The following is a 12,540-nucleotide window of genomic DNA, read 5'->3' on the forward strand; positions in this document are numbered from 1 at the left end:
GAGCACAACAGAAAGGACGGAATTGGTCTACACTGCCCCCTGGTGGATGAAGGGGTAATGCATTTTATACCTTGCTATTGATGGTTGTATACTGCCCCCTAGTGCCTAATACTGTTCAGATAGTTGATGGGTCTAAACCACAGCTTCTCAAACTATTTATTTTGGGGTTGGGGCACCATGGGGGCAGTAGGGGCAATTCTAGTAATGTCAGGTGGTGGGTGATGGTTGGAGTACATTGGACAAATGAGGTTAGTGGCTAAATGGGGGTTTAGCTATAAAGTAAGGCCCCTTTCACTCGGGCGAGTTTTCTGCGCGGGTGCAATGTGTGAGGTGAACGCATTGCACCCGCACTGAATCCGGACCCATTCACTTCAATGGGGCTGTGCAGATAAGTGGTGATTTTCACGCATCACTTGTGCATTGCGTAAAAATCGCAGCATGCTCTATATTCTGCGTTTTTCACGCAACGCAGGCCCCATAGAAATTAATGGGGATGCGTGAAAAATCGCATAGCAAGTGCGGATGCGGTGCGATTTTCACGCATGGTTGCTAAGAGATGATGTTAGTAAATTGATATAAGTCAATTTACTGAATTATTTTCACTTATAACATGGTTTATAAGGAACATAATATCATTCCTAATACAGAATGCTTACTAAGATGTGGCTTGAGGGGTTAAAAAAAATATATATTTTTACTCGCCTCATCCTCTTGTTCGCATGTCTTCTTTCTTCATCTTTCAGGACCTGCAAAAGGACCTTTGATGACGTAATCTTCATTCAGCAGGACCTGACGTCACTGCGGTGAGCGCAATTACGTCATCAAAGGTCCTTTTGCGAGTTCTGAAAAGAAGACGATGCCGGCTGCGCGAACAAGTGGATCAGGTGAGTTCATTTTTTTTTTTTTAACCCCTTATGACACATTTTAGTAAACATTCTGTATTCAGAATGCTATTATTTTCCTTTATATCCATGTTATAAGGGAAAATAATAAAATGAATAGAACACGTAACCCAAACCCGAACTTCAGTGAAGAAATCCAGGTTCGAGTCTGGGTATCCTATTCCATTTTTTCTCACGTGCGTGCAAAGTGTATTGCACTCGCGTGGAAAAAAAATGTACACCGGAACGCAATCGCAGTCTACAATTGGGTGCCTACTCGCACGGTTTTCCCGCAATGCACACGCAAGGCATCTGGAGCAAATCCGGAACGCCCGTGTGAAAGAGGCCCATGGTAGATGAGGATGGGGTGGCCTGGAAATTAAGGGAAGAGGCTTGGTAGTGAGGGGGGTTAGGACAGTTAGGGGGATATAGACCTTGCGGACTATGGTTAGGAGCTGTTTTTAGGACAGGGACACGGATTAGAAAGCTCATGGGCTTTTTCACATGTTGTGGGCACGTCACACAGGCCATACGGCTGTCACAAGCTTCTTCCTCCTCCAGACCTCGCCACAGGCATTTATGTCCCTCTTTCCCATCACAAGTCGAAGAAGTCAACTCAACCCTTCCACACCCCATGGTAAAGGCACAGGGCATGATGGGAGTAGTAGTTTAGTAACAGCTGGGGATCACAGGCATAAAACACAGGACACAGGATGTAAATAGATTTTTTTTTAAAACACAATCTTTATCGTCCACATTACAGCTACAGGTCAGGGACTGCGCCAACAGATTCAAGTTTAAGGCAACATTCATTCATTGTGCTTGATCTTTGCAAGAAACAGGAGGGGGTTCCCCCAGTTACCTCTAGAGTGAGGAAGGGGTGACCCCCAATATACCAAATGATGTCCATGATGGGCACCGAGCTCAGACAGGAAGCGCTGGCCCATTGGTCCCTATTGTGCATGTGATTGGGGGAGGCGTCCCCAATATCAGACGGAACAATATAATGAACACCATACAGAAGCAATGCGCCTCCGTGATACAGAAATGTAACATGTCCTAAGTAACGGTTATATCGCCTCTAATGTCCAATAAGAGGCCAAGGAGCCCCAGGCACAATGCGGTACCAGAAATCCTATAATTACTGACCTCTTTATAATCTCCACACCTTCTGAAAGCGGGGTACAGGAGTGGGCACAGAAACCGGGCCATTAACAAGATGTCTTCAACTGTCTCAATATTTAAGCTGCGCCCACAAAAGAAATAGTGCACGACCTTCATGATTACCAATTATAAGTGGGACAGCGAGGAGAGGAAACTGCACAACTTTAACAAAATAATTTGTACCGTGCAAAATTACAGGGACTGTACCCCAAACAAGCAGGTGACATGACCTTGAGCATTAGTACCCAACAGATTTATCAGTGAGTAATCATTGTAGTCACTGTTTAATGGAATGCTAAGCGTGGCGTGTGTGCAGCCCCCATTGCGGTCCCCTCTGTGTATCAACTATAAGGCCATACACTGAAGTAACAATTCAGATCTATAAGCAGAATGAGCTACAGTAACAGAGGAATTCACCTCAGAATGCCCACCGGCCTCAGGATTCACAAACTATAATCACTGGAAGGGGGAAACATTCCAGTCATGGGCATAGTAAAGCCAAAATACTGTATGATCCTCCTTCACCACCAGCAAGGCCTGACATCAATGACTGCACTCCTGGTACAGGACCATCTCAGTATAAGGTAGCGGTATTACCCCATCATACATAAGGTTACAGTACATAAGGGTTAAAAGTTCTAGCTCATCACTTTTCATATAGGAAGCAGTCTTCCTGCCAGTTGCCCAGTTTTTTTTTTTTATAAGAAACTTATAATTTTTGCCCTCAACTTTTTAAATCAATGAAACGCTTATTGCACAAGGAGTAGAAAAGAGATCTATAAAAAAAAAATATATATATATACGAGGGTGATCATCGTAACATTACAGGATCGGCGTCATATCCTCCCTAAATTCAGAAAGAAATGTCCTGCATCAGGATTCAAAAATGTTTCAAAAATCTTATTAATAAAATTCCCAAAATTCTCATTCCCACACCAAAAAAAACATAGGCAATTTTCCCTGGAATAAGACCTGGTACATACAATATGAGATCCACCCATAACAAGCCATATAGTCTCGATATGCATATATATATATACTCCGTTGGACATATTATATAAAATCAGTAGAAAACGGCAACGGTTGAATCACATAGCAACATGAATTTTGGGAAATTAGTGCAAATAGAAGTAAAGACCCTAGAAACCAGAGCCCATAACCCACCACAGAGCAGTAGTCACCGTACAGAATACAAATCTTTCACATCTTGGGCCCAGATCAGTGACCTACAACCACAGTCTTAAATGACACGAAAGCCATGAAACCTGCACAATAAACCGTAAACAATTAAATGAACCCACAGCGCCCTCCCCTGCCCAGCGCATTGCACGTCCTGCCCTCTGGTCCATAAAGAGCAAAAAAATCTCATATTTGGGGGGGGGGACACAAAAATCTTGGAACGAATCTCAGTAACAGGAAGGAAATGCTGTAACGTGCTCAGAATGCTGCGAAATGCGTGAGCTCAGCAGGAAAGAGACCGTAACGTGTCGCAGCGACCAGCGCCGGACCAGGAGAAGACACAGATCCAGGGGATTAAGTGCAATGTCCGCTCCGTCCTTCTGTAAAATCTGTTACAGTGTTTACTACAAAAGTCAATAAAAATAGAGGAGCTTGATAAAACGGCAGCAGAATGCGGATGTGGCGCCCCCTAAAGTCCACAGAGCAGCGGCAGTGGCCTCGTCCTCATTGGCGTGCGGCTCTTGTGTCAGCCACGCCCGATAGTAAAACGTAGAAATCTGACTCTTTCGTATCTTCATTATATTATAACCCAAGACACACAAACTGCCACTTCCCCTTTAAGGCAGCCAGTCTGTAAGAAGGTGCAAGTGGTCTCCACACGGAGTGATTAGATCCCATGTTATTGCTTGTAGGAAGGAGAAGACCTGGACATGATCCAGATATCGACCATAATAATTGTGGCAGAAAATGGATGTCACGACCAACCAAGAAGGTTCCACATCCGACTTCCAGGACAAGAACCAGGGCGTCGTTTCTCGTCAAAACAGGGTTCCTGTCAGGCACTTGAGGTCTTCACATCATCACTCAGTCTTTTCTCACTTGGATTCAGTTGGTCTGTACTCAGTCTCTCCAGAAGACACTTGCGAAATGCGTCGAGTGGAGCCCCAGAGTTTCCTGGTGAATTGTCCTGTCCTCACCTACAAAAGAAAGGCTCAAGTTCATGAGCAACTTAATTGTACAAACGCATATACTGTGTTATACTCCAGAGCTGCACTCACTATTCTGCTGGTGCAGTCACTGTGTACATACATTACATTACTTATCCTGTATTATACTCCAGAGCTGAACTCAGTATTCTGCTGGTGCAGTCACTGTATACATACATTACATTACTTATCCTGTATTATACTCCAGAGCTGCACTCACTATTCTGCTGGTGCAGTCACTGTGTACATACATTACTTATCCTGTACTGATCCAGATCTGACTTACATCCTGTATTATGCTCCAGAGCTGCACTCACTATTCTGCTGGTACAGTCACTGTGTACATACTAGGGCTGCACGATATGGGAATTTTGTGCGATTGCGATTAGGGCAATTTGCTTGGATTTTCCCATATGAGCCGTCTGGGATCTGTGGAGGACGCCGTCATATGGGGGATCTGTGGAGGACGCCGTCATATGGGGGATCTGTGGAGGACGCCGTCATATGGGGGATCTGTGGAGGACGCCGTCATATGGGGGATCTGTGGAGGACGCTGTTATATGGGGGATCTGTGGAGGACGCTGTGTTGTGGGGGATCTGTGGAGGGCGCTGTTACAGTATATGGGGGATCAGTGGAGGATGCTGTTATATGGGGGATCAGTGGAGGACGCTGTTATATGGGGGATCAGTGGAGGACGCTGTTATATGGGGGATCAGTGGAGGACGCTGTTATATGGGGGATCAGTGGAGGACGCTGTTATATGGGGGATCAGTGGAGGACGCTGTTATATGGGGGATCAGTGGAGGACGCTGTTATATGGGGGATCAGTGGAGGACGCTGTTATATGGGGGATCTGTGGAGGACGCTGTTATATGGGGGATCTGTGGAGGACGCTGTTATATGGGGGATCTGTGGAGGACGCTGTTATATGGGGGATCTGTGGAGGGCGCTGTTATATGGGGGATCAGTGGAGGACGCTGTTATATGGGGGATCTGTGGAGGACGCTGTTATATGGGGGATCTGTGGAGGGCGCTGTTATATGGGGGATCTGTGGAGGGCGCTGTTATATGGGGGATCTGTGGAGGGCGCTGTTATATGGGGGATCTGTGGAGGGCGCTGTTATATGGGGGATCTGTGGAGGGCGCTGTTATATGGGGGATCTGTGGAGGACGCTGTTATATGGGGGATCTGTGGAGGGCGCTGTTATATGGGGGATCTGTGGAGGACCTGTGGATGGCACTGTTATAGGGGATGTGTGGAGGACACATAGGGCCATGAGGGGGCCAGCTTAAGACATATAGCATCTTATGCTGGTCCCCCTCATGTCCTAAACTGGGCACATAACTTCCTTTTGCATGTAAAGTGTTTCACTAGTGTGTGTGTGGGTGACACAATCTCTCTCCTAACAGGTCCGGCCTCTGTACTCACTATGAATGCAATGCTCTGCAGCGAGCGGCAGCAAGGTGGCCGGCCGGCGGGCGCGTGACTGACGTCACTTAGTAACGCTCCTGCTTCCTGAAGTGGGAGGAGCGTTACTAAGTGACATCAGTCACGCGCCAGCCGGCCACCTCGCTGCCGCTCGCTGCAGAGCATTGCATTCATAGTGAGTACAGAGGCTGGACCTGTTAGGAGAGAGATTGTTTCACCCACACACACTAGTAAAACACTTTACACGCAAAAGGAAGTTATGTGCGCGGGGCCCCTTTATATATAATCGCGGCATTTTCCGGTCGGCCAAATCGCCATATCGCATTTGCCGATTATCGCGATTCGATTATTTTTTCGATTTATCGTGCAGCCCTAGTACATACATTACTTATCCTGGACTGATCCTGAGTTACATCCTGTATTATACTCCAGAGCTGCACTCGCTATTCTGCTGGTGCAGTCACTGTGTACATACATTACTTATCCTGTACCGATCCTGAGTTACATCCTGTATTATACTCCAGAGCTGCACTCACTATTCTGCTGGTGCAGTCACTGTGTACATACATTACTTATCCTGTACTGATCCTGAGTTACATCCTGTATTATACTCCAGAGCTGCACTCACTATTCTGCTGGTGCAGTCACTGTGTACATACATTACTTATCCTGTACTGATCCTGAGTTACATCCTGTATTATTCTCCAGAGCTGCACTCACTATTCTGCTGGTGCAGTCACTGTGTACATACATTACTTATCCTGTACTGATCCTGAGTTACATCCTGTATTATACCCCAGAGCTGCACTCACTATTCTGCTGGTGCAGTCACTGTGTACATACATTACTTATCCTGTACTGATCCTGAGTTACATCCTGTATTATACTCCAGAGCTGCACTCACTATTCTGCTGGTGCAGTCACTGTGTACATACATTACTTATCCTGTACTGATCCTGAGTTACATCCTGTATTATACTCCAGAGCTGCACTCACTATTCTGCTGGTGCAGTCACTGTGTACATACATTACTTATACTGTACTGATCCTGAGTTACATCCTGTATTATACTCCAGAGCTGCACTCACTATTCTGCTGGTGCAGTCACTGTGTACATACATTACTTATCCTGTACTGATCCTCAGTTACATCCTGTATTATACTCCAGAGCTGCACTCACTACAGGGAGTGCAGAATTATTAGGCAAATGAGTATTTTGACCACATCATCCTCTTTCTGCATGTTGTCTTACTCCAAGCTGTATAGGCTCGAAAGCCTACTACCAATTAAGCATATTAGGTGATGTGCATCTCTGTAATGAGAAGGGGTGTGGTCTAATGACATCAACACCCTATATCAGGTGTGCATAATTATTAGGCAACTTCCTTTCCTTTGGCAAAATGGGTCAAAAGAAGGACTTGACAGGCTCAGAAAAGTCAAAAATAGTGAGATATCTTGCAGAGGGATGCAGCACTCTTAACATTGCAAAGCTTCTGAAGCGCGATCATCGAACAATCAAGCGTTTCATTCAAAATAGTCAACAGGGTCGCAAGAAGCGTGTGGAAAAACCAAGGCGCAAAATAACTGCCCATGAACTGAGAAAAGTCAAGCGTGCAGCTGCCAAGATGCCACTTGCCACCAGTTTGGCCATATTTCAGAGCTGCAACATCACTGGAGTGCCCAAAAGCACAAGGTGTGCAATACTCAGAGACATGGCCAAGGTAAGAAAGGCTGAAAGACGACCACCACTGAACAAGACACACAAGCTGAAACGTCAAGACTGGGCCAAGAAATATCTCAAGACTGATTTTTCTAAGGTTTTATGGACTGATGAAATGAGAGTGAGTCTTGATGGGCCAGATGGATGGGCCCGTGGCTGGATTGGTAAAGGGCAGAGAGCTCCAGTCCGACTCAGACGCCAGCAAGGTGGAGGTAGAGTACTGGTTTGGGCTGGTATCATCAAAGATGAGCTTGTGGGGCCTTTTCGGGTTGAGGATGGAGTCAAGCTCAACTCCCAGTCCTACTGCCAGTTTCTGGAAGACACCTTCTTCAAGCAGTGGTACAGGAAGAAGTCTGCATCCTTCAAGAAAAACATGATTTTCATGCAGGACAATGCTCCATCACACGCGTCCAAGTACTCCACAGCGTGGCTGGCAAGAAAGGGTATAAAAGAAGAAAATCTAATGACATGGCCTCCTTGTTCACCTGATCTGAACCCCATTGAGAACCTGTGGTCCATCATCAAATGTGAGATTTACAAGGAGGGAAAACAGTAAACCTCTCTGAACAGTGTCTGGGAGGCTGTGGTTGCTGCTGCACGCAATGTTGATGGTGAACAGATCAAAACACTGACAGAATCCATGGATGGCAGGCTATTGAGTGTCCTTGCAAAGAAAGGTGGCTATATTGGTCACTGATTTGTTTTTGTTTTGTTTTTGAATGTCAGAAATGTATATTTGTGAATGTTGAGATGTTATATTGGTTTCACTGGTAAAAATAAATAATTGAAATGGGTATATATTTGTTTTTTGTTAAGTTGCCTGATAATTATGCACAGTAATAGTCACCTGCACACACAGATATCCCCCTAAAATAGCTAAAACTAAAAACAAACTAAAAACTACTTCCAAAAATATTCAGCTTTGATATTAATGAGTTTTTTGGGTTCATTGAGAACATGGTTGTTGTTCAATAATAAAATTAATCCTCAAAAATACAACTTGCCTAATAATTCTGCACTCCCTGTATTCTGCTGGTGCAGTCACTGTGTACATACATTACTTATCCTGTACTGATTCTGAGTTACATCCTGTATTATACTCCAGAGCTGCACTCACTATTCTGCTGGTGCAGTCACTGTGTACATACATTACTTATCCTGTACTGATCCTGAGTTACATCCTGTATTATACTCCAGAGCTGCACTCACTATTCTGCTGGTGCAGTCACTGTGTACATACATTACTTATCCTGTACTGATCCTGAGTTACATCCTGTATTATACTCCAGAGCTGCACTCACTATTCTGCTGGTGCAGTCACTGTGTACATACATTACTTATCCTGTACTGATTCTGAGTTACAGCCTGTATTATTCTCCAGAGCTGTACTCACTATTCTGCTGGTGCAGTCACTGTGTACATACATTACTTATCCTGTACTGATCCTGAGTTACATCCTGTATTATACTCCAGAGCTGCACTCACTATTCTGCTGGTGTAGTCACTGTGTACATACATTACTTATCCTGTACTGATCCTGAGTTACATCCTGTATTATACTCCAGAGCTGCACTCACTATTCTGCTGGTGTAGTCACTGTGTACATACATTACTTATCCTGTACTGATCCTGAGTTACATCCTGTATTATACTCCAGAGCTGCACTCACTATTCTGCTGGTGCAGTCACTGTGTACATACATTACTTATCCTGTACTGATCCTGAGTTACATCCTGTATTATACTCCAGAGCTGCACTCACTATTCTGCTGGTGTAGTCACTGTGTACATACATTATTTATCCTGTACTGATCCTGAGTTACATCCTGTATTATACTCCAGAGCTGCACTCACTATTCTGCTGGTGCAGTCACTGTGTACATACATTACTTATCCTGTACTGGTCCTGAGTTACATCCTGTATTATACCCCAGAGCTGCACTCGCTATTCTGCTGGTGGAGTCAGTTATGTAATGCAGTAATATACACTTTCAGTACGTCCTGACCTCCAGGGGTTGTCCAGCTCCCACCACAATCAGTTTTCCGTCGTCCAGGCCCACTAAGATGTGGCTGTTTTCTTTGGTCACGGACACACAGTGCACAGGAACCTTCATCGGCAGTGGACTGACCGCCAGGCCAAGGCTGCAGAGAAAGAACAATTCCATTAATGTGCACATCTACAAATGTATTTATGTTATCAGTCATGTCTGATACTGTAGTCCCATCCAGAGCTGCATTCATAATCCTGCTAACCACCAACGGGAATCAGTCAGGACTACGCCGACAGACATGCGTCTTCTAATCATTACATCTTCTGCCATGCATCAAATAGTGAGGATGCAGCAAATCGCAGCTTAGGGTGTGACTAGAGTACAAGACATAAATAAATGATCCTGATGGTGTGTGACCAGTCTTGGGCTGTGCAGTGCTTCTCACCTCCGCAGGTCCCGAATCTGCAGAGAGCACTGCATGGTGCCGAGGACCACGTAGTCTTGCGTGACGCACAGGGCGGAGGCCTGCTCCTCCAGGCACACAGAGGACAGGTGCTTCCCATTGACGGAGTAGAGGTGCAGCACAAACTTATCCTAAAAACCACAAGATGTTAGCAGCGATACATGGGGGGGGGTATCACATTGTAGAAAAAAGCAGGAGTCTGGGAAAGCTGGGTGCAAGGTGACACGAGGAGGGTCCTCACCTTCAGGGAGCTCCTGCCTTCAATCGTGCTCTGGAAGACTATCTGCCCCTCCAGGCCAACAGCCAGGTGGGAGATGGTCAGGGGCAGAGAGCTCTCACAGGGGGGCTTAATACACCTCATGAACTGCCCCCGCCGGATAGTGTGCACTAGGACCGCCCCGTCCTGCAGGAAGACAATGTTACAATTCACAATCGTTTACATCAACATTCCTGCAACTTTCTAATAGACTTTAATTGCACAACCTCCTCTTGCTGTCAGTGACTAGAAACATTCATCTTCACATCCAGAAGCTGAAAACCTATTCTGATCCAACACTTCTCACAGCTGAGGGTTTGCTACAGTTGGATGTAGTCTCCAGTTAAACTTTCTGGACTCCAAACTGATAGACTGTAAGGGAAAGGAAGGAGATATGCGATGCAGATGTGTTCAGCTCACAGGGGATTGTCTAGACTGGAAACAATGTAACAAACCCTCAGGTACGAGATATATTAGGTCAGGATAGGGTTTCAGACTCTGGAGATAAATAAGAAAGTCTCTATTCACTGACAGAAAACAGAGAATTTCTTAAAAAATTGACTTATGTGATGATCAATTCTTCCATTGTATCCCCAGCCCTCCAGTTGCTGTGAAACTACAACTCCCAGCATGCACACTTGCTCAGTTGTACTCTGAACTCCCATAGAAGTGAGAGGCGCATGCTGGGAGTTGTAGTGCTGGAGGTCGCCGACACGTGTTTTATAGGCTGTCAGGTGAGACATAAGACCGGATGTTCCTTTCCAGTCACAGAGTGGCGGCACACATGATACAACAGAACTGCGGACTCCAGCTATGGTGACACTACACCTCCCAGCAAGCCCTGACCAACAAACACTGCTGGGAGTTGTAATTCCCCCACAGCTGGAGGCAACTGCAAAAGAACGAGGAAGACTCCAACCTTAGAACCGGTGACGGCCATGTCCAGCTCCGTGCTGATGGCCACGCACGTCACTTCGTCGTTATGACCGTACAAGACCTGCACAGGCTTCGGAGACAATCCTAAGGAAAGACCACCCTAGGCGGAAAAAAAAATAAAAAAAACATTGTCAACGTACCGCACCCCATAATGCAGTCCAAGAGGAGAAGAACAAGGTGTCTCACCTGCTGCAGAACCTCCCAGATCATGCAGGTCGTATCCCGAGATCCAGAAATGAGGTAAATCCCACACAGGTCCAGAGCCAGGCACGTCACCACATCTGCCCCCGAAACAGAGATGGATACAGGTCAGACTCACTATGATATGGAGGCGCCCCAATGTTCTCATGATCCCATAGAGAGGTGATGGTCCTGTACAAGGAAGGTCATACCAATGTGCCGGATGATGTGGCCAATGACCTTCCCCCTGCTCAGGGCAGTGACCCGCAGGCTGTTGTCCCAGTGTCCACCGCTGAACAGAAGCTTTGCGTCATGAGACACGGCCAGGATTGAAGAGGACAACTCAGCGCCCTGGGCAAAGGGGCCACAGAGGAAGCGATGTGTCCTAGGCAAAAAGAGACCGCCATCAGCTGGTATACAGTGCTAGGCTAAGGGTAGGGGGCAAGGACCAAACCAACCAGTGGATGGGCTTGTCATGTCAAATCTGGGAGAAGGGCTGGACGGGACGTGCCCTTGAAGGCTTGACCCCAGGACCTCCATCCACTTTTGCATGTGGTGCCATGTGGGGGTTCAGGGCGATACTCACTTGGCGTTGGAGACGGTGGGGTCCTTTGTGAAGCTGAAGTAATTGGAGAAGTTCTTGTCGTAGGGCAGCCAGCCGTGAGTGCCCAGAAGACCATTTGCACTAACTGTAACCTGCAAGACGAGAGGGAGGGGGCGTCATCAATGCAAGGAGAGTCTGCAGGTCTGACGTCCACATTGATGACCTACCAGCACATCTGGAGACCCCTGAGTCATGAAGGAATGAGCCTGGTTTTTGGGGACCACAGCCTGCACCAAAGGGACTCCTTCCATCATAGCCTGTGGGGTGGAAACATGGAATTATCAATGAAAGCTTCGTCATCATATGACACCCCTCCCCATAACACTGCCGAATGTGACGGTGCCCGATCCCTCACCTCCACAAAGAACGACTTCAGCTCAGATAACTTCTCAAACAGATTGGGCGAGTACGTGTCCATCCTGGAGAGTCTCCTGGCGGCATTCTCAGCGGACAGACGCGGTGGGTGAGGTTCCTACAGGAAACAACACGAAAGCTTCTTCGTAAAAAGCATTGACCAGTGTATTAGGGGTCCATTCACACGTCCACAAATGGGTCCGCATCTGTTACGCAATATCGGGAACAGACCCATTCATTCTCTATGGGGCCGGAAGAGATGCACTATGTGCTCTCCGCATCCGCATTTCCGGAGCACTGCCCAGCAAAAAAATAGAACATGTCCTATTCTTGTCCTTATGGGCCAAAGTTTGTACAGAGATGGATTACTTAATCTTTACAAATGTGTAAAAAGATA

General features: G+C 46.4%; 1 protein-coding gene across 4 annotated transcripts in view; it reads right to left on the bottom strand.

Moving 5' to 3' along the window:
• Window positions 1-1,595: 1,595 nt before the first annotated feature.
• NBEAL2 (neurobeachin like 2) overlaps window positions 1,596-12,540 on the bottom strand; it is a 101,426-nt gene continuing 90,481 nt past the window's right edge. For all 4 annotated transcript variants that reach the window (XM_044295309.1, XM_044295307.1, XM_044295306.1 and 1 more), the window contains 10 exons: window positions 12,145-12,261; window positions 11,957-12,046; window positions 11,772-11,881; window positions 11,398-11,570; window positions 11,192-11,286; window positions 10,989-11,105; window positions 10,055-10,216; window positions 9,796-9,944; window positions 9,366-9,501; window positions 1,596-4,201 (listed from right to left, as the gene is read on the bottom strand). In XM_044295309.1, coding sequence (XP_044151244.1) covers window positions 4,100-4,201; window positions 9,366-9,501; window positions 9,796-9,944; window positions 10,055-10,216; window positions 10,989-11,105; window positions 11,192-11,286; window positions 11,398-11,570; window positions 11,772-11,881; window positions 11,957-12,046; window positions 12,145-12,261 — 1,251 coding nt within the window. In that variant the 3' untranslated portion in view covers window positions 1,596-4,099. The remainder of the gene's footprint in view (window positions 4,202-9,365; window positions 9,502-9,795; window positions 9,945-10,054; window positions 10,217-10,988; window positions 11,106-11,191; window positions 11,287-11,397; window positions 11,571-11,771; window positions 11,882-11,956; window positions 12,047-12,144; window positions 12,262-12,540) is intronic.

Source organism: Bufo gargarizans, chromosome 5 (genome assembly GCF_014858855.1).
Source record: "Bufo gargarizans isolate SCDJY-AF-19 chromosome 5, ASM1485885v1, whole genome shotgun sequence".
Lineage (NCBI taxonomy): Eukaryota > Metazoa > Chordata > Amphibia > Anura > Bufonidae > Bufo > Bufo gargarizans.